Below are 22,638 nucleotides of genomic sequence, written 5' to 3'. Positions count from 1 at the left end.
GGAGCGCGGAGCGGATTTTATATCACTTGACAGCTGGATGGAGTGATGGCTACTCGGGCATCGGATGGTGGTCTATGATGAGCGAGCATCATGAATTTAGATGGTAGGATTGCTTGTTTGCGTGATGATAGGGGATGAGCAATCGAAAAAAGGTGGTTTTCGAGGAGGTTTTAGGGAGAGGGCCTCCAAGTTGTTGATACTAGGGTTGCTGAGAGATTGAACGCAGAGGATTGATGAGGGATGAAGAGGAGCGAAGATCGGGAAGAGGAAGCAATTTCGAAAGGGGTTGCGAAAAGGATTGAAATCATTGAGGAATATCTGTCCATAGAGGTGTTAAGCGGTGTTAGCCCTCAGATGCCACAGCCACAGAATTTATATCATGCTGTTGGTCCTCGCCGTTCGGTGCCTGGAAGTTACGCCTTTTCTTCTCAGACAATGTCATATCTCAACAGGCGGAGATTGCTACACGGGCCTCTCAAGGAAGAACATCATAAGGCTGAAGGACTCTCACAAGCCGAACGAATATGGCATCCGGGGCGAAGACAGATTAGAAAACTTAGCAGATGCTCTTTCTGATATCACCAGTATGGAGAAGTGGCCTTCAAGAAGCGGGGACAGGTATATTTTCATGCCCAAACAGCTTCCGAGACTTCAATTTCTGTAGACATGTGATTTCTTGTAAGGACAAGGCTTTCGTGATTAGAGGAGCTTGGAGGAGGAGATCAGGAGCTCCATGAGAAGACGGGGCAGCAGCTGTGGAAAAGAGAAGAGCTGTGCCATGATATCGTGGATAAACCGGGGAAGTTGAGTCTGGGGTTAGTGCACCATGTTCGGTCCTCAGCAAAAGGACTCTCGGCCTGCCTTATGTTATCTGCCTGCCACAAATGCAGCACAGCGTATGCTTTAGCTGCAGTGAGAGAGAGCTCGAATTTGCCGGTTCAATTGGATGAGTTTGGAAGGGATGTTAATCTACAGAAGCGTATGGATTTCTCACGGCGAGCTGAGGCAAGGAAGCGAATAAGAGCGCGGGCTGATTCTAGAAGAATGACTTCTATTGGCAAGCAGTTAGAAGGAGAGGTTACCACCGATGAGAGTGACCGTGAGAGCACTGCTTACACTTCTACAAGGGATGAATTGCTTCAAACAGCTGAGCAAATCTTTAGCGACGCAGCCGATGAGTACTCAAACCTTTCTGTTGTTAAAGAAAGGTTTGAGAGATGGAAGAAGCATCACTTCTCAAGCTACCGAGATGCCTACATGTCTTTGAGTGCACCTGATGTCTTCTCTCCATATGTGAGATTGGAGCTTCTGAAATGAGACCCTCTTTATAATATGACCGATTTCGAAGAAATGAAATGGTACAAGCTTCTTTTTGATTATGGGTTACCAGGAAGAGATGAAGATTTTGATCCTGAAGATGCCGATGCGAATCTTATCCCAGAGCTAGTAGAAAAGGTAGCTCTCCCCATCTTGCACCATGAAATCTTACACTGTTGGGATATGTTCAGCACAAAAAGAACGGAGAATGCTGTATTTGCCACTAATTTAGTCGTCACATATGTTCCAGTCTCGAGTAAGGCCCTCCAAGAGCTACTATCAGTTGTTTGCTCTCGGCTCACGCAGGCCATTACCGACCTCAGTGTTCCGGTGTGGAGCTCCGTCGTGACGAGAATTGTGCCTGGTGCTGCTCAATTAGCTGCTTATCGATTTGGGACATCAGTTCGGCTCCTGAGGAATATTTGTCTGTGGAAAGATGTACTGTCACTGCCAGTTCTAGAGAAGCTTGCTCTTGAAGAGCTCTTAAAAGGGAAGTTACTCCCTCATATGGAAAGCATAATGTCGAATGTCCATGATGCTATAACTAGAATGGAGAGGATTGTTGCATCAATGTCAGGGGTTTGGTATGGGCCTGAGGTCACAGTAAATCACAGCAAGAAGTTGCAGCCTTTGGTTGATTGCGTGGATAAACTAGGTCGGAAGTTGGAGAAGAGGCAGGCGTCAGGGGTGAGCGAGGAGGAGACCGTTGGGCTTGTTCGGAGATTGAAGACGATGTTGGTTGAGTTGAATGCGCATGATAGAGCTAAATCTTTGCTGAGGACCTTTCATCTGAAAGAAGCAATTTGAACAAGCATTGTAGGACCAATTTTTGTGCACCTTGTATCAAAGGTCTGGTTTATTCGAATCTCGGTTCTGTCCAATTTTGAGGTGGATATGTTTGGCATATTATTTTTCGGATATTTACCTCAACGTATGGTGCATGTGTGTTGCACGTGAGGCCATTTCAGGCTAAATTTTTCAAAAGTTGTTTTTCATGTGCATTGCACGTGCGGCCATTTTTAGTATAAATTTCTCAATAATTGTTTTTCGTAAACTCCAGTTTTCAAACTTCAATGTAAATTTTGTGAGATAAGAAATGAGTGCATTGATAAAAAGTTAAGAGATTGCTTGAATTGAGGGTAAGACACGAGTAAATCAACTGAGATGGTTTGACCTTGTGCAATGGAAACCTTTAAATGCACTAATAAGAAAAATTGGCACTGCTATAATTAATGGAGAAAGGACAAGAGGTATTCTACTTTTGCATTATATACACATCTTCTGATTTCTGAGCTATGAAACCTAGTGGTTTCCATGTAGACGTCCTCAACGGAAACACCATTAAGGAAGGTATTTTTGGTATCAAACTGGTATAATGACCAAAGGTAACTGGCTGCAGGAGAAATTGGGAGTTATGCACATGTCATGTTTGCCACAGGGTGATGGGGGGTAATTTACCTTGGTAGTCATCTCTATATGTCTGTGCGTACTCTTTGGCCATCAACGTTTTAGATGATACCTAAATCTGAACTGATATCCAACAATCTCTATTACGTCACGATCTCTTCTTTTGCACATCTTTGTGCTAATCTGGATTGTACATAGCTTCTGAAACAAACCTAAGATCTGTGTAAGATTTAATTGGGAAAAAAGCACTAGAAGGCAAGTAATAAAAATAAGCCAAAAAATTAGGTATGCAACTTGTTTTACCCTTACAAATAACATACAATTGGACTGAAAATCAAGATCAATGCTGGGAGTAATATTTCCAAAAGTGTTGTTCTTGCTAGATTTTGAATTATGAATTAGAGCAGAAGAAGAGATTGACACAATTATTCATGCATCGTATGAAATGGAATGATTTGCTGTTGAATCTGCACGCTACATTCATATTTCATGCATCAGGTGTTTTGAAAAGGTTTTGACTGCGAAATATATTGTGGGAGAGTGCTGCCTTAGTCATATTCTTCTTTTTCCACTCTGATGCATCTCAATACTTTATTTGTGCATTCTTCTAGACCAAGCTTTGTCATGTACAGCAGAGATTGATTTCTTTATGCTTCTGCCCTTCAATGTTCTTTTACAGAGGCAGCCAGGATTCTGAATAAAAAATATTTCAGTGGAGGTTAGTTGTTGGTTATTTATGTTTTTCTCCAAATATTGACTCTGGTTAATGAATTTGTTACAAAAATCTTGAATCTTTCAGGTACTGTTTCTGCTTAAATAGCTGATGTTGACCTTGTAAATAGAAGGGAAAGCATCGAGCAATTGCTTGAAGATGGCACACTTCCATTCTTGAGCATTGAATGCGCATGATAGAGCTAAATCTTTGCTGAGGACCTTTCATCTGAAAGAAGCAATTTGAACAAGCATTGTAGGACCAATTTTTGTGCACCTTGTATCAAAGGTCTGGTTTATTCGAATCTCGGTTCTGTCCAATTTTGAGGTGGATATGTTTGGCATATTATTTTTCGGATATTTACCTCAACGTATGGTGCATGTGTGTTGCACGTGAGGCCATTTCAGGCTAAATTTTTCAAAAGTTGTTTTTCATGTGCATTGCACGTGCGGCCATTTTTAGTATAAATTTCTCAATAATTGTTTTTCGTAAACTCCAGTTTTCAAACTTCAATGTAAATTTTGTGAGATAAGAAATGAGTGCATTGATAAAAAGTTAAGAGATTGCTTGAATTGAGGGTAAGACACGAGTAAATCAACTGAGATGGTTTGACCTTGTGCAATGGAAACCTTTAAATGCACTAATAAGAAAAATTGGCACTGCTATAATTAATGGAGAAAGGACAAGAGGTATTCTACTTTTGCATTATATACACATCTTCTGATTTCTGAGCTATGAAACCTAGTGGTTTCCATGTAGACGTCCTCAACGGAAACACCATTAAGGAAGGTATTTTTGGTATCAAACTGGTATAATGACCAAAGGTAACTGGCTGCAGGAGAAATTGGGAGTTATGCACATGTCATGTTTGCCACAGGGTGATGGGGGGTAATTTACCTTGGTAGTCATCTCTATATGTCTGTGCGTACTCTTTGGCCATCAACGTTTTAGATGATACCTAAATCTGAACTGATATCCAACAATCTCTATTACGTCACGATCTCTTCTTTTGCACATCTTTGTGCTAATCTGGATTGTACATAGCTTCTGAAACAAACCTAAGATCTGTGTAAGATTTAATTGGGAAAAAGCACTAGAAGGAAAGTAATAAAAATAAGCCAAAAAAATTAGGTATGCAACTTGTTTTACCCTTACAAATAACATACAATTGGACTGAAAATCAAGATCAATGCTGGGAGTAATATTTCCAAAAGTGTTGTTCTTGCTAGATTTTGAATTATGAATTAGAGCAGAAGAAGAGATTGACACAATTATTCATGCATCGTATGAAATGGAATGATTTGCTGTTGAATCTGCACGCTACATTCATATTTCATGCATCAGGTGTTTTGAAAAGGTTTTGACCGCGAAATATATTGTGGGAGAGTGCTGCCTTAGTCATATTCTTCTTTTTCCACTCTGATGCATCTCAATACTTTATTTGTGCATTCTTCTAGACCAAGCTTTGTCATGTACAGCAGAGATTGATTTCTTTATGCTTCTGCCCTTCAATGTTCTTTTACAGAGGCAGCCAGGATTCTGAATAAAAAATATTTCAGTGGAGGTTAGTTGTTGGTTATTTATGTTTTTCTCCCCACCAAAAAAAACACAGAATTTACAATTAATCTTCTGTTACGTTACATGTTGGTTATGGTGCAATATACAGCTACTATTTATTGTAGATTTTCATATCTCTGTTTGAATTGTTTTTGAGCAATGAAATGAAAGCAACCTGGTAGCAAGTCGGGCATAATTTGTCTTCATTTACTGTATGTCATACAATGAAGTGAATACCATCACTTGTTATGAATACTTGTACATGATCAGGTTAATCCAATGTTTTCTAATCTACCTTTCTTTGTGCATCCTCATTTACTAAACTAGTTTCAAGCCGTATTCCATTTGAAATGATTCATCCACAATCCAATATCATTTTGGAGTATGGTTAATACATGTTAGAATATAAAAATATAAATCTCAACCCTCACCATAATTTTGGAGTTTTGGTGTAATGGTTAGAGGGACCTTAAGATGGTACTAGAGCAACCCAAGTTCATATCCCACCGACCGTAAATTTAAAGCGGATTTTTCTAAAAATTAACACCACTGCGTCCAGAATTCGTCCAGAATTCGGCCCATAAAAAAGGGTGCTTAACCTGCGAGGGCATATTAGAATATAATAATATAATCCTAAACCCTCATCATAACTTCGGAGTTTTGATGTAGTGGTTAAAGGGACCTTAAGAATACAATAGAAAATCATTTCTCGTTCTAAAGATGTATTGTTTTCAGTACTCACTTTATCTTTCCACCAATCCACCCATGCTATACAACACATTAAATAAGTGATCGGACTTACTGCTTTCCTTTTTTTGCCCTTTTATATTTGGCGCAAATCTTATTCTGAAATTCTTAGAGAGAATTCATATCCTAACCAGGAGAGCAAGAAAAATTCTATAGGACAATTAAAAGACCAACACCATTTTATGGATCACAATGTTGGGCAATTAAGAAATGACATGCGCAGAGACATGATTATAGCAGAAATGAAAATGGTAGAATGCATGTGTGGATATACAGTAAGAGATGAGATAAGAAATGAGTGCATTGATAAAAAGTTAAGAGATTGCTTGAATTGAGGATAAGACACGAGTAAATCAACTGAGATGGTTTGACCTTGTGCAATGGAATCCATTAAATGCACTAGTAAGAAAAATTGGTACTGCTATAATTAATTGAGAAAGGACAAGTGGTAGGCCTAAGAGAACTTGATTTTAACCAATTAAGAAAGATACAATAATGGTTAACTTAGCGGAGGAGATAACCTTAACAAAACTGAATAAAAGAATGATTCTTGTAAATAGTAGGTTCAAAATTTTGTTGTTCTCCTTGTTTTTCACTTGTTCTCCTTGTTATTCTAATCACTTACGTATTAGATCATCTGCAATTTCCTTGAGGTGTCTTTTAATTTACGCATTATCTTGGTTGTGATGCATTATATAGTAACCTTATCAGATGTATAATAAGCTGTAACTGTAAAGCAACGTGAGCATATGATCCTCGAGTAAAGGTGTTGATGCTGCTTACTGTTGTATTTAGCTTTTGAATTATTAAAATTCTTTTTGAATAGAAATTTGTATTAACTCTTCCTTTATTATTCATCATTATGTCACTTGAGCAATCTTTCTTCGCAAGATGTTGTATTCTGCGTGCAAGTATTTAACATATTCCCCCCTTTTTAGGCATACAGCATCTCTTGCCACCTATGTGAGGAATGCTATAGTGAGCTTGAAGCATGAGAATGGATCAGATCTCTGCACACTTTATGGAAGCAACATGACCAAGGTTTAGATATGTATATGTAGTTAATAGACAATTGATTCCTTAGTGTCTCTTTATTCGTGTTATTACTTTGCGAAGTTGCTGTTGGTTACTGAATATGTGAAGTATGTATGCGGTTAGTTTAGCATTTTGATTTCCGTTTTGTGAGATAGAAATGGATAGCTTTTGGGGATTCTGCTTTGAAACGTTAATGTTATATTTCCTATATCAAATTGGTCTTTGGGATTCAATTTAATGCATCTTGACAAGAGTGAATGTGAGATAATGCATTTGATATTCTAGTCTTGCTGTTACTTTTGCAGAATTTACATGTTTATAGTGACTAATTTTGCATTGTAGACACCGCACTTGTAACATAATGCATACATATGCAATTTTACAGTGTGTAAAATATATCTGCATCAGGCTTCTCTATTTTATTCATTATACTCATTGTTTCTACATAATTTTTCTTTTTTGTTTCTTTCCAAGGTGTTACCTCCTGATCTGGGTCCTACAATTGCATTCAATTTGAAAAGGGATGATGGGTCATGGTTTGGATATCGTGAAGTGGAAAAATTAGCTTCTTTATCTGGATTCTGGGATCCAGTTGCGGGTAAGTTTTGACAAATGCCAGTCATTAAGTGTAGTAACTTTTTCTCAAATAACTATGTTTTGCAACTTGTTCTTTCTCTTCACACAGACATGCATAGACATCTGTGGCACGATAAAAGGGAGATTTGAAAATTTCTAAAAGCTTATCAAATTAAGCCATAGGCATAGTCAACAAATAAATGTCTTCAATCGTGCCATATTTTTGTCTGTGGATAGACAAACTCTCGTGTACACGTGTAATGTATATATGTAACTGCGTGTGTACAAAATGCAAGATGTTGTAGGTGACCTGGAGATATACATGTCAGTTCATATGAAACGGGACAATACTGCATTCAACCTACAATATGACAGCTACTATACATATGATAGCATTTTGTGTCTCAGGTGATAAGACTTTCTATATAGCCTAAATTATGCAATATGTTTATGCATAAACATGTTTATGTGCCCACATCTCTACTGCAGAAATATTTGAATCTTGTTAAAATACGAAAGACCTATGCTAGACCTGGAGGGGTTACATTTGAAAAGTATCAAAAATGTCTTTCACGCTGAATTTCTGCTCAAGCTTAATGATAATGATACATTGTTAGCATGGTCACCTTTTGACATGGTTTCCACTTGATGGCTTTATTGTAGACAGGCTGCTTCTGCTATCCGTGCATGTGCAATCCTGGTGCATGTGCTAAAAATCTTGGTTTGTCTCATTCTGAACTTCTTTCCAATATTGAGGTACATCACATCCTTGCATATTGTTTTTATTGGTTTGCTAATTGCACTTTTTTAATGGATCATTAAAACAGTCTCAAAGTTTTCATTCTATTACAAATTTAATGATTTCATTTATTCCTTTTAGCACTTCATTTTGTGTTCATTTAACCCTCATTTCAGTCTTTAGATGAATTCATTATAACAGTTGGCAAATTTGACACATACGTCCTGTAGGATTTCATTTGTTTTGCAATTAACCCTTTATCCAAATGAACCTTTATCCCTAAAAGGTTGTAAGTGATGCTGACACCAGTGTCCATTTTATCATTGCTTACTGAAACCTTGGCTGCATCTTTTCTTCCTATTGACTGTTAATCTGTTATTGAGTGGTACGAGGAGAGACTCCTTATTCCATTCTATCCTAATAAATGCACCTTTAGCATTCATTTAAATACCGGGCAACATGACTGCAAATTTGAAACATTACGGAAACCGTAACTAAGTAATTTTAATTTCAGTTATGCTACTTGCCTGCAAACTCAATAGATGATGAACATGCAATGCTTACACTAGTACAGTAGAACTTAAATGTAACACTGATATTGGTATTCATGGAAGGCTGGCCATGTTTGCTGGGATGATAACGACATATTGAATGGGAAACCAACAGGTGCTGTTAGGGTATCATTCAGTAATATGTCAACATTTGAGGATGCAGAGGTAAATTACCACCTATTTGTTTTTCAACTGCTTTAATTCCTATTGGGGCATTGATAAATTCTTATTTTGCGTGTAAGTTGTAATTTTATAGGTCATTTTGCAAAATTATTGTTCCTACCTTCCAATGATATATGTACAGCAAAGAAGAAGAAGCTTTTCTCTTTCTGTGGAGATTTGGAATCTGTCCCGAGATATGTCTACGTGATTTTTCCAATCTGATTTATTTGCAAAGGCACTTAAGCCCTTTTAGCATCTGATTAGTGTTTATGCTCTAACTCTTGCTTGCATGGATGCAACAAATTTAAGCTATTTGTACTTGAAATGTAGGTCTTCTTCTCAGGATCACGTTAAGCTTTTTTAGGATCACAACTTGAAATGTAATCTTCACAAGTCAGGTTCTCAAATTCGATAAGTTTTTGCCTATATTTAAGAATTGTTTGACCAATGGATCGCCAGGTGCCTTTGAGCTTGGCTCAATGATAAAGCAAGGGATTGGGTAATTGGGGGTACTAGGTTAAAGATCGGGATGCAGCCTCCATTCAAAGAAGAACAATGATGAATGAAAATAAATCAGCAGGAGGTCAATTAATTTACATCACAACTTTCTACAATCACAATTAAAGCTGCAACAACATTGGCACATGATTAGAGTTTGTTAACAAAAAGGTTAAAGGTGTAAAAAAGATGCACATAAATACAAATTACAGACAGACGCAACCCCAGCAGTTATTAGTATCAAAGGCATAGAATAAGCCCTTTACTTATAATATGGTCTTATTCTATGCCTTTGCTACTAGCTACTGCTGGAGTTGGCTCTATATGTTATTTGTACCTGTGGGCTTATCTGTTTTACATCTTGAACTTTTTGTTAACAAACATGTAAGTAATCATGCGTCAACATTGTTGTAGCTTGATGTGATTCTGGTTTTTTTTATTGCTTTAGATTTAAAACTATCGGCAAGTTTGAGATATTGCATTAAGACTACTTTCTGCCATCCCTGACATCTCTGCTTCTCAAACATCAAAAACTAACATTGTCTACTAGAGGACTTTCAGCCTATTCTATGTGGCCTACAATATCCTAAGGGAATTTGTTTCCTATGCAGCTGTATGCTTGTAGTGTGACTAAATTCTTCTGTGCTACTATCCTTGATGCCCAGATTGCAAAGGAAGTATGATGTTCTCTGAACAAAGAGTATGGTGTTGATTCACCACCTTGTTTCAATTTGTTTCTTTAGGAGGTCTGGACCTCTCTAAAAATACTCTGCTGTCCATAGATTATTTTTCTTTTTGGAATAATCAGGTCGATAACTCCCATCCTTGCCTCTACATAGGGGAGGGATTTCCACTTGAAGGTTAAACATGAAGCTACCTTATCATACTCAAGTGCCTTTAGCAACTCTGCTTTGACCTCTCATTAACCTGATGGAACTACTGTACATTGAAGTGAACCCATGGAAATTTGGGCAACGATCTTAAACAAATGTTAAGTGAGTTGGAGCTACTAAGGAAGCTTTATAAATGTAGTTAGAAATTGATCATGTGCAACGTACAGAAGTTGTTTCTTTTGGGTCACCCGAAATACCTAGCAGAGGCAACGCTAATTATCCAACTTTAAATGGCAGTTCTGCGTTTGTATTTTTTAAGGGCTTTTATCTAGAGGAACCGGTATCATCTGTTACCTCCTTGTTAGCATTTAATGTATATCATCATGCATTTGGTACATGAATAAGAAGTGGTATCATCTGTTACCTCCTTGTTAGCATTTAATGTATATCATCATGCATTTGGTACATGAATAAGAAGTTAGATAGTAGAGCTTCAAATATCGTATATCATCATGCATTTGGTACATGAATAAGAAGTTAGATAGTAGAGCTTCAAATATCGCATCTAAGTTTTAGTATCTAACCACTTTGAAAACTTAGTTCGGTAGTTCAATGCTGGGTCCTCCTATTGTATGGTTCTAAATATGAAGATGTGGCAGCATTCACCATTCTTTCTCTGTACAATTGCTGCAATTTTATTTCTATTATTCCTCTAAACTTCCTGAATAGTTATTCATTTTGATGGGTTTTTAAGAAGTTCAAATTAATTTTCCTTTTGCAGAAATTTCTGAAGTTTGTAGTATCTTCTTTCGTAGTAAAGCCAAATTTATCCAGGGATGCATATCCATTTGAAACACAATTATTTACTGGTAAATTTTCTTTTCACTTTGGATTGCCCTTAACATTTTAAGTATGCATTTCTGTGTTACCATTGTTATTCTTATTTCTTACAGTGAAAGCGAACGTATCATGAGCAGTGAGCTGATTACCTTATAGGAATTATTAAAATTACTCCAAAATCATCACAATTGTTACTTACCCTGCAATTGTCGTCGACCCTTAAGTTTATCCTCTGTTATAACTGTTAGGAAATGTTTTTGGGATCTTACCTTATATATTTTAAAAAAAAATTAACTATTTTTGTATATTACTGAAATATTCTTAATTAACCTTATTAATCTAAAGAACAACATCCTACGTCCTCTGTTGTGGGAGTGGGTCTTTGACTCTTTATTGTCCGCCTATTTCCTTGCTCGTCTTTCATGTTTGGACTGTGGCGTTCAACCACAAGAATATTGGTGGTTAAGATGTTGGCTGCAGAGGGCATTCACCAGGATCTTGTGGTTCATCATGCTGGACATTGCAAGTCTTGTTAGCCACAGGGGGTTATCTATTTTATATGACTGCAGATTATTTTTAGAGGCCATGTGTTCCGTATGATTGCTCCTGTTGAGTTCTTTGCATACTTATTGTTGGGAATCTTTTGCTAAATTCTTACTAATGACGTTCATATAGGATGGAGGGGAAGTTTTATCGACATGACAGGAATCCAACATTTAGGATTGGTATTACTGTCCAATAGGTCCAGATTTTCCTTGGAAGTATCAGCATAGCCCACATTATAGCACACATTATAGTTCGTGTGGGGACTGAAATTTGATGTGAGGCAAAGTTCTCTGGGGGATAGTGCTAGAGGAAAGTCCAAAATGTGGTAGCAAAGAGGCCTAGGGTTCGCAAATCTTGATGTGAAGTCATTTGTGTTGGGATGTGACCATGGTCTGGTTTGCCCATGATGGTGGGAATCCTGCTGTTGTGTACATGATTAGCCCTGGATGGTAGTGCCTAAGTGTGACGCCCCTGGTTTCACACAAGGTTGTAGTCTAAGATAAACCCAAAGATGTCAAACCTGTCATGCATCCACACTATGCAATAACACGTTTCAGTGTCACAATAATATCTCTCTAGTAGAATCAACAATAAACAAGTGTATGTACAAGCAGATAGAATAAATATAATAATGCAATGAACATGATATAGAGAAAGAGATCCAAATAATCATGATCATATTCCAACTGAATAAAGTAATAATGCAATGAACATGATATAGAGAAAGAGATCCAAATAATCATGATCATATTCCAACTGAATAAATGAGAGTACAACTGATATAATGAAGTAGAAAGAGATCCAAATAATCATGATCATATTCCAACTGAATAAATGAGAGTACAACTGATATAATGAAGTATCTCAATACATATGAGTCAACTGAAATAATACATAGGCACTCGGCCTTTATAAAATGATATACAACTCTAAATGCCTAAAAATAAACAATATCTACTGTGGAGCACAAATATACTACAAATATAAATAACTAATGACGAGCTAAACTGAGTCCCCGTCTACTTGTGACTTTTTGTGCGCCTGACTCGCTGCCTGGAAAAAGGGGCAACAACGAGCGTCAAATCGCTAGCGAGATCATTTCACTGTTGTAAAAAGCGGCAAAAAACGCTGCTATAGCGTCGCGAATAGCAGAAGCGGGGGGTCAGCGCTACACTTAAGGCATTTGCGGCGAGCTTAAGCGGTAAAAACTGCTTTGTGTTTGAATAGCGCGTAACAACGTGTTTTAGCGCTTAAAAGCGCTAACCCTGCTGTTACCTGCATTAGGTTTTAAACGTGAATTACCCCCGAACCCGACCCGAACCCGACCCACATACCCACTAAACTTGAACCCCTCCCCTTAGTTTCCCGAACCCTATTTGTGCCCTAGCCGCCTCTCACGTACTCCCGAGTCCCGACTGCTGCTCCTTAACTCACCGCTGACGACTTCTATTGCTATCCAAGCTCCAGCGACCTATGTAGCACGGACACAGATCCGACACGGCCATCCGACACAACACCGACACGAGGCAAATCCTAAAAAATAATAGGATACGTGTGTTCGACACGTGTGTCCGACACGGACACAACACGACACGGCTTCATGTTATGTGTGTCTGTGCTTCATAGCCAGCGACGACTGACTTCCATTACCGTCCAAGCTCCAGCAACGACTGACTTCCATTGCCGTCCAAGCTCCAGCGACGACTCACTTCCAGCGACGACAACTTCCAGCGACGACGTCCAAGCTCTCTCCCACTCCCGATTGCATCGGTCCAAGCTCCTCCTCCGACAACTTCCAGCGATGACCAACGAGGCGATTACTTCCAGGCTGAGCAGGCTCCTGCACCAACAACCTCCGACGACAGACTTCCAGGCTTCAACGTCAACATCTCCATCTCTGTTGGCAGCGACTTCGTACGCAACAGAGAAATAAGTAATCAACTCCCCTAAACTAATTATGATGCTATATTTCTTGAATTTCTTCATAATCCATTCATATTTCATACAACAAGCTTATCAATTGTTATTTATCGTCACTGATAATATAAGAAATTTACAACTAACTAATTTATATATGTGATAAATGGCTTGATCTTCATAATGAGCAGCTGCAATCAAAATTTGACTCATTCTGTCCTTCATTAGGTCCAACTTCTAAAATTGTCGGCAACTGCAATCAATAAAATTATTCTAGTTTCTTCATTCATAATAAGCAGTTGCAATCAAAAAATAATTTTTTTAGATTTTTATATAAATTTTCTTATTATTTAGAATATTTAAATATACCGGCCGCTGCCGGCTTTCATCTCGTCGTTGGCTTCCGTATAGGATAGGCCTTCTTCGCTCGAGAGTGTTCCTCGTCTCGGGCTCTTTCCCGTGTGTCTGTGTCTGGTTCTCGCCGCCTTTGTCGTTCTCCCGACCGGATTCCTGGCCTGTTGGATGCAATGCGCCGTTCCGGCCGCTGCCGCTCTTTTACTACGGAGGACGCCCTATTCATTTCATATTTGCGTGATTTTTATATTTGATCGCTATTCGACTGTGCTTTATTTGCCGTTATTTTGCCACAATAGCCTAAGTGGTACCTCGCCACGACGGGCCGCGATCCGCTATCAGTAACCTTGGATCATCTCCATCGCCCCCAGGGGAGGGGGTTAATAGTATATAAAAATATAAGTTAGTACATATAGACATATAAAACATCTATCCTGAACTAAGCGGAAATTAATATTTAGAAATCTATGACACGAGAATGGGTACGTCGAGCGAAATAATCCAAACAAGAAAACCCTCATGTATATACCTCGTATCTCAAATTGTGAATCGCTACATACTAACTCCAAATCATTTGAATGAAAAAAAAAAAAAAAAAACAACACTGTAACAAACCTCATCCAGTACAAATCACGTCAAATCATACTACCCTCGGGTAGATGGTACATTCATAAGTATAATATCCCTAGTCAAGGAAACTCACATAAAATTTACCGTGTATAACAACCTCAGTCTTATACCCTACTCTCGGATAACAAATATGGGAGCATGAATGTAATCTGTGAAATCCTCTATCTAATACAACGACGCTTTTGTAAGGCGCTTACAAAATCCTGTGGCATTACCCACCTTACTCAATCGCTCTGCGAAATAGACATATCACCCTATCCCGGAAAACAATGATGCACAACAGATTGTAGTCTGTTACGGTCTCATTGCAGCATACCAACTAAGCACTCTGAGTGTAGTCTACCGCGATCTCATTGTAATATACCAACTAACTCACTCAAGCATCTATACTATTATGAAATACAATACATATGTCAATTTCTATTATGACAAACTCAAATATATGTTACGCACCTTCCAACGCTCATGTGTGCTTAATATCCATGTGTGTATGTTTGTAAACAATGCACGTGTATCGACGTGCGACTTGTACTACTTTGTGTTCGCGATCAAAAACATAAGAGAAAGAAACAACATATGCAAAATAACCCAGATCGGTCGACCGATCATGTGCCATCGACGACCGATGGTTTGCATAACGTGCACAAAACAACTCTCATCGGTCGACTGGCCTTTGCCCGGTCGACCGATCAATAGGGGTGTTAACAGAGCGGATACAACTCGGATATGACACTTACCATATCCATATCCGCTTATCCATCTCAGATACGGATACAAATATATGTCGGTAGGAAAAATCCATATCTATATCCACCAAAATCGGATACGGTTACAGATATAGATGCAGATATATAAACGGATATGCATGCGGATGCAAAAAGGATATGAAAAAACTAGATAGTATTCAAAAAAATAGTCATATGATACAAAAGAGTTCGTTATTATGTTCATTATTCTGGGGGATAGTGCTAGAGGAAAGTCCAAAATGTGGTAGCGAAGAGGCCTAGGGTCGCAAATCTTGATGTGAAGTCTTTTGTGTTGGGATGTGACCATGGTCTGGTTTGCCCATGATGGTGGGAATCCTGCTGTTGTGTACATGATTAGCCCTGGATGGTAGTGCCTAAGTGTGACGCCCCTGGTTTCACACAAGGTTGTAGTCCAAAATAAACCTAAGGATGTCAAACCTGCCATGCATCCATACTGTGTAATAACACGTTTCTGTGTCACAGTAATATCTCTCTAGTGGAATCAATAATAAACAAGTGTATGTACAAGCAGATAGAATAAATGTAATAATGCAATGAACATGATATAGAGAAAGAGATCCAAATAATCATGATCATATTCCAACTGAATAAATGAGAGTACAACTGATATAATGAAGTAAAAATGAAGTATCTCAATACATATGAGTCAACTGAAATAGTACCAAGGCACTCGACCTTTATAAAATGATATACAACTCTAAATGCCTGAAAATAAACAATATCTACTGTGGAGCACAAATATACTACTAATATAAATAACTAATGGTGAGCTAAACTGAGTCCCCGTCTACTTGCGACTTTTTGTGCGCCTGACTCGCTGCCTGGAAAAAGGGGCAACAACGAGAGTCAAAGCGCTAGCGAGATCATCTCACTGTTATAAAAAGCGGCAAAAAACGCTGCTATAGCGTCACGAATAGCAGAAGCGGGGGGTCAGCGCTACACTTAAGGCATTTGCGTCGAGCTTAAGCGGTAAAAACCGCTTTGTGTTCGAATAGCGCGTAATAGCGCGTTTTAGCGCTTTTAAGCACTAACCCTGCTGTTACCTGCATTAGGTTTTAAACGTGAATTACCCCCGAACCCGACCCGAACCCGACCCACGTACCCACTAAACTTGAACCCCTCCCCTTAGTTTCCCGAACCCTATTTGTGCCCTAGCCGCCTCTCACTTACTCCCGAGTCCCGACTGCTGCTCCTTAACTCACCGCCGACGACTTCTATTGTTGTCCAAGCTCCAGCGACGACTGACTTCCATTACCGTCCAAGCTCCAACGACGACTGACTTTCATTGCCGTCCAAGCTCCAGCGACGACTCACTTCCAGCGACGACAACTTCCAGCGACGACGTCCAAGCTCTTTCCCACTCCCGATTGCATCGGTCCAAGCTCCTCCTCCGATAACTTCCAACGATGACCGACGAGGCGATTTCCAGGCTGAGCAGGCTCCTGCACCAACAACCTCCGACGACAGACTTCCAGGCTTCAACGTCAACATCTCCATCTCTGTTGGCAGCGACTTCGTACGCAACAGAGAAATAAGTAATCAACTCCCCTAAACTAATTATGATGCTATATTTCTTGAATTTCTTCATAATCCATTCATATTTCATACAACAAGCTTATCAATTGTTATTTATCGTCACTGATAATATAAGAAATTTACAACTAACTAATTTATATATGTGATAAATGGCTTGATCTTCATAATGAGCAGCTGCAATCAAAATTTGACTCATTCTGTCCTTCATTAGGTCCAACTTCTAAAATTGTCGGCAACTGCAATCAATAAAATTATTCTAGTTTCTTCATTCATAATAAGCAGTTGCAATCAAAAAATAATTTTTTTAGATTTTTATATAAATTTTCTTATTATTTAGCCCCTGCCGCTCTTTTACTACGGAGGACGCCCTATTCATTTCATATTTGCGTGATTTTTATATTTGATCGCTATTCGACTGTGCTTTATTTGCCGTTATTTTGCCACAATAGCCTAAGTGGTACCTCGCCACGACGGGCCGCGATCCGCTATCAGTAACCTTGGATCATCTCCATCGCCCCCAGGGGAGGGGGTTAATAGTATATAAAAATATAAGTTAGTACATATAGACATATAAAACATCTATCCTGAACTAAGCGGAAATTGATATTTAGAAATCTATGACACGAGAATGGGTACGTCGAGCGAAATAATCCAAACAAGAAAACCCTCATGTATATACCTCGTATCTCAAATTGTGAATCGCTACATACTAACTCCAAATCATTTGAATGAAAAAAAAAAAAAAAAAACAACACTGTAACAAACCTCATCCAGTACAAATCACGTCAAATCATACTACCCTCGGGTAGATGGTACATTCATAAGTATAATATCCCTAGTCAAGGAAACTCACATAACATTTACCGTGTATAACAACCTCAGTCTTATACCCTACTCTCGGATAACAAATATGGGAGCATGAATGTAATCTGTGAAATCCTCTATCTAATACAACGACGCTTTTGTAAGGCGCTTACAAAATCCTGTGGCATTACCCACCTTACTCAATCGCTCTGCGAAATAGACATATCACCCTATCCCGGAAAACAATGATGCACAACAGATTGTAGTCTGTTACGGTCTCATTGCAGCATACCAACTAAGCACTCTGAGTGTAGTCTACCGCGATCTCATTGTAATATACCAACTAACTCACTCAAGCATCTATACTATTATGAAATACAATACATATGTCAATTTCTATTATGACAAACTCAAATATATGTTACGCACCTTCCAACGCTCATGTGTGCTTAATATCCATGTGTGTATGTTTGTAAACAATGCACGTGTATCGACGTGCGACTTGTACTACTTTGTGTTCGCGATCAAAAACATAAGAGAAAGAAACAACATATGCAAAATAACCCAGATCGGTCGACCGATCATGTGCCATCGACGACCGATGGTTTGCATAACGTGCACAAAACAACTCTCATCGGTCGACTGGCCTTTGCCCGGTCGACCGATCAATAGGGGTGTTAACAGAGCGGATACAACTCGGATATGACACTTACCATATCCATATCCGCTTATCCATCTCAGATACGGATACAAATATATGTCGGTAGGAAAAATCCATATCTATATCCACCAAAATCGGATACGGTTACAGATATAGATGCAGATATATAAACGGATATGCATGCGGATGCAAAAAGGATATGAAAAAACTAGATAGTATTCAAAAAAATAGTCATATGATACAAAAGAGTTCGTTATTATGTTCATTATGATTGAAAAGCTAAGATTAGACATCTTGATCATTTAAATTAACCATAAATCTATAATCTAAGAACTGAAACTATCGTAAGAGTATAACCAATATGTATTCGGATATTTTCGGATACAGATATTGGTTTCGGATATTTTCGGATACATTTACAAATATTTTACTACAAAATCATATCTGTAACCATATCCTATCGGTTATAGATTTGAGTTACCATATCTATATCCTAACGGATACGGTTACGAATATTTCATCGGATACAGATATGGTTTGGCACCCCTACCGATCAGAGTGATTTAGTTTTCCTGCAAAACACGCGTCGGTTGACCGAACACCCTTGGTCGGTTGACCGATCGGAGCCAAAATTCTAGATTTTTGTAATTGTTTGAATTGTCTCATAAATTCATCGAAAATTGAAATTTCTCAATAAAACTCATATTTAAAACTTAAATTAACATAATTAGGGTTATTTCTATTGCATGAAAACACAAAAACAAATTTGAGAATTTAACGGAAACTCTTAACATGTTCATATGTGTCATATGTGTAAGATTATCATTAAAACAATTAACTTTAATAAAAAAACTCATGTTAAATCACGTTCAAAACTTAAATCCACATCTGGAAATATATTTTATATTTTTTAAATCAAAAAGGTTAAATCTTTACATCGTGTATGTTTAAAGATGTGATCTTTATACTTAAAATAGGTTTTAGAACCAATCAAATACTGAAATAAAACCAAAGAAAATAGGGGATGAGTTTGGAGGAGATGAAACTCGCTTCAACACGTGCTAGAATCCCCAAATATGCAAGACAGCAAATTCTCCTTCGCCAAACACCGACGATCTCACCCTCTTCTTGGTATTTGCTTCACAAAGCTCCTAAAAACTCACAAAATAAGCTCTAGGGTTTGCTTAGGGGAGAGGATGGCTGCTAGGGTTCAAAAATATGATGAAAAAGAGAAATTTCGGGTATATATACTCATATATATACATGCAAACCCGAATCAAAACAATAAAACTAGAAACCCAAACTTAATAGGAAACTGCCTCCTGTCGGTCGACTGATAACCTTCGATCGGTCGACCGATGAGCAGCTATCGGTCGACTGATTAGAGACGTATTTCAGCCTACAGGTTTTTGTGCACACTTGCATACTTACACTATTATATTATGTGTATATATATACTTAAATCGATCACTAATCGATTTCAAACATACTCATTCATCAATAAATGATATTTATCATAATATAACTCATTTATTACTATTTACCATAGTATTTTCAAAATTATGGGGTTTTACACTAAGGATGCTAGTGAGGCCCAGAGCCAAATGAATGGTCTATCTAGTATATTTGTACTTAAAATGGAGATAGTTGAGACTTGAGATATTTGTCTGACTATAATTCCTGGTCGGAAAGGAAAAGTAAGAGTAATGGCTTTCAGCTGGCCTAATACATGCTTACTTAAAGCTTCTTGGGTCAAGAGTTGTTACTGGCGTACTTGGGGTGTATGATATTGAGTGATATTCCTGTAGGGTGCAAGTTCATAGGAAAGTGTGGTGTCATTCTATAAAGTTTGAAGAAGCCCTTGATTCAGACTTTGTTATTAATAATGTTCCATTTCAAGCAATTATTTAACCAGGAAAGCTTTTCAATGTTGACCGAAGGTCTAATTGATAGGTACCTGCAAGTGTTAAATTTGCTTGATATACATCATTAGACTGCTGTGGATTAGCTTAAGCTTTTGCATAGTGTTCATACAGTTTGTGTAGCCAGTGCCTAGCTAGACTATTTCTATAATAAATTTCTAGGTTCCATTTGGTTTGATGAATATCATCTTCTCATTTCAGCAACCCTCACGAAGATATTATATTGTGGAATTGATTATATGTTAAGTTTGTCATTTCAGAGTGACATGCTGATAAATTTATCAAACTTCTATTCTTATTTAGATATTTTCCGTCTCTTTTTATATCCAGCGATCAGACATCTTAAGGCAAACAAAAATTGGGTCTTATATTGTCAGAATATGGGCATTAGTTGGGCCTAATTGATTATATACAAAAGCAATGATCAGAAGAGAGTAGTGTAGATTTTCTAAAGAGCGCTTCTGGAAACTTGTAATCTAATGATCCGGAAGATTTGTAATATATGAGTTTATGCAGTCAAGAAGTAACAAAGAAAGGTTGTAGGTAAGTTTTGGTTGTGGTATGAGGATACCGGGTGCTCTTATTTACTATAGTAGTCCGGCTCTGTTAAGTAAATATTTCTTTATTGCTAGTATTTAGTTCTAAATAAAGCAGTCTTTTAGAAGTAAATAAAGTATCTTGACTTGTGATGTTTGAGAAATACGGACTTTTCAGGGAGGCAGTTTGTTGGGGGAGTACATCTGAAATCCATCACAATCTATCCAGTAAAATCTTGTGCGGGATTCAGTGTGCAAAGCTGGCCCTTGAGTAATACAGGTACTTTCTTTCTTTCTGCTGTACATAATTTACTTATATACATATTAATTTCTCATTTCCTATCCTATTATACTCCCATACGCATTTTCCCCCGTCATTGTGGATTTAGGAAAGTTTAAACTATTTTTTCCTGTGAAAAAAATAGTTTTTTTTTCGACGTTATATGTTTGACGCAATTTTCACAATCTATTATTTAATGGGCTATAGTTAAGTTTTGTCCAAGTCATTAAAAGTGATTGAGGAGTAAACATCTCATTGTACTTATTTTAAAGCATATATCCTGTTATCTTTTATATGAAATGCTAGATATATCCCGAACAATGTGTGGTTAATATTAAGTTGCTGATGGCAGAAACTACTGTTGTAAAGTGCTATAGCGGAAATATAGATGGAGAAACCGACAATTTTATTTATGTCCAATGCTATAAAATTTGTGATGTACCTTTTGCAATGTAGTGGTCCTTGACCAGTATGAGATGGATTTGGAGGACTGAGGAAGTTGTGTGGGTTTGAATTTGAAAGTCTTTGAAGGAATTATGTATGCATGAATATTCAAATGCAGTCAGCTCTTTGAATTTTTTTCGGTATATTGATTATTTCTACTTTTTGATAATCTGTTGATTCTTATACTATTTTGATACTCTGATAACTTCAAAAATGAAACCTAGTGTGATCCCTATATAAATATTCCTAACACGATCGATATTTTCAAGTTTATCTTAGTTCAATTATTTATGCTTCTATTGTCAGATTAAAATTTTCGAGTTGAACTATGCTGGTGTCAGGAGCTTAAAAAATGTGGACACTATTATTGTTAATCTAAGTTTAATATTTGAACTTTAGAATTGCGACTCCACACCATTAGATATGATCTACAACACATCAACTATCTAGAAATAGAATTTTGAGGGCTTTTAACATATTTTATTGATGTATTATATGTTGTTAAAATCAACATTTGAGAAATTTTGTGAAGTTTCTTATTTTAACCTGTGTTACATGATTAAAAAGACATCAAAATCATTGCAATTTTTGTATCTTGCTGGTTTATGGGTATTACATCACATCTGCTTGAATTTCTAATTTGGAATCAGAATTTCAGATTTACATTGGATTGATAGTATGCACTTAATGGGTACTATTATAGTAGCCTAGCTCAACTCGAAATCTTCGGATGTCAAGGTTCTCTTCACAAACCTACTTGTAACATGAACTATTTGTGTTTGCTTCTTTAATTTCCTACGTATAATTAATTAATACCCAAAACGTCACTTAAATCACAAAAATTATATTCGCCTTGAAAGGTGTGTTTGCAATTGTAGTAACATTGTTGTTTTGTAACTATGCTTTTTTTATTATATTTGATTTCTCATATCCGTTTTGTATCCGCATGTATATCTGCTTAAATTTCTGCATGTATATCCTTGTCCGTATCCGATTTTAGCAGATATGGATATGAAATATGAATTTTCATTACTAAGGCATATCCGTATTGACGGATCCATGTAAGTGGGTATGGTGGCAGATGGCACCATAAAAATTTTGATTTTCAATTAATAGGTATAGAAATTTATACTGGTACCCTTGTACAATTTATATAGGTGCCCCCATAATTTGGTAGCCCAAACAATTATGAAGAATTATTGTTGGAACTTAATTGTATTTTTTTAGCTTTTGTGATGAAAATGAAAAAGATCATATATTAATATGA

General features: G+C 37.5%; 1 protein-coding gene and 1 pseudogene across 1 annotated transcript; both read left to right on the top strand.

Moving 5' to 3' along the window:
- On the top strand, window positions 241-8,034 carry LOC109844699 (annotated as a pseudogene).
- On the top strand, window positions 4,251-21,483 carry LOC109844698 (molybdenum cofactor sulfurase-like). Its single transcript, XM_020413815.1, has 8 exons — window positions 4,251-4,324; window positions 6,679-6,781; window positions 7,250-7,373; window positions 8,019-8,107; window positions 8,705-8,806; window positions 10,916-11,003; window positions 20,826-20,927; window positions 21,280-21,483. The coding sequence occupies exons 1-8, from the start codon at window positions 4,251-4,253 to the stop codon at window positions 21,381-21,383; spliced, it is 786 nt and encodes a 261-aa protein (XP_020269404.1). The 3' UTR covers window positions 21,384-21,483.

This window comes from Asparagus officinalis, chromosome 6 (genome assembly GCF_001876935.1).
Source record: "Asparagus officinalis chromosome 6, Aspof.V1, whole genome shotgun sequence".
Classification (NCBI taxonomy): domain Eukaryota; kingdom Viridiplantae; phylum Streptophyta; class Magnoliopsida; order Asparagales; family Asparagaceae; genus Asparagus; species Asparagus officinalis.
This window is presented reverse-complemented; position numbering and strand designations above follow the sequence as displayed.

Bases quoted from the DNA above. Each gene is read 5' to 3' on its own strand.
- LOC109844698 (XM_020413815.1), top strand. From the start codon at position 4,251: ATGACCAAAGGTAACTGGCTGCAGGAGAAATTGGGAGTTATGCACATG. The intron at 11,004-20,825 runs GTAAATTTTCTT...CGGACTTTTCAG, and splicing joins TGAAACACAATTATTTACTG to GGAGGCAGTTTGTTGGGGGA. The intron at 20,928-21,279 runs GTACTTTCTTTC...TGCTGATGGCAG, and splicing joins CTGGCCCTTGAGTAATACAG to AAACTACTGTTGTAAAGTGC.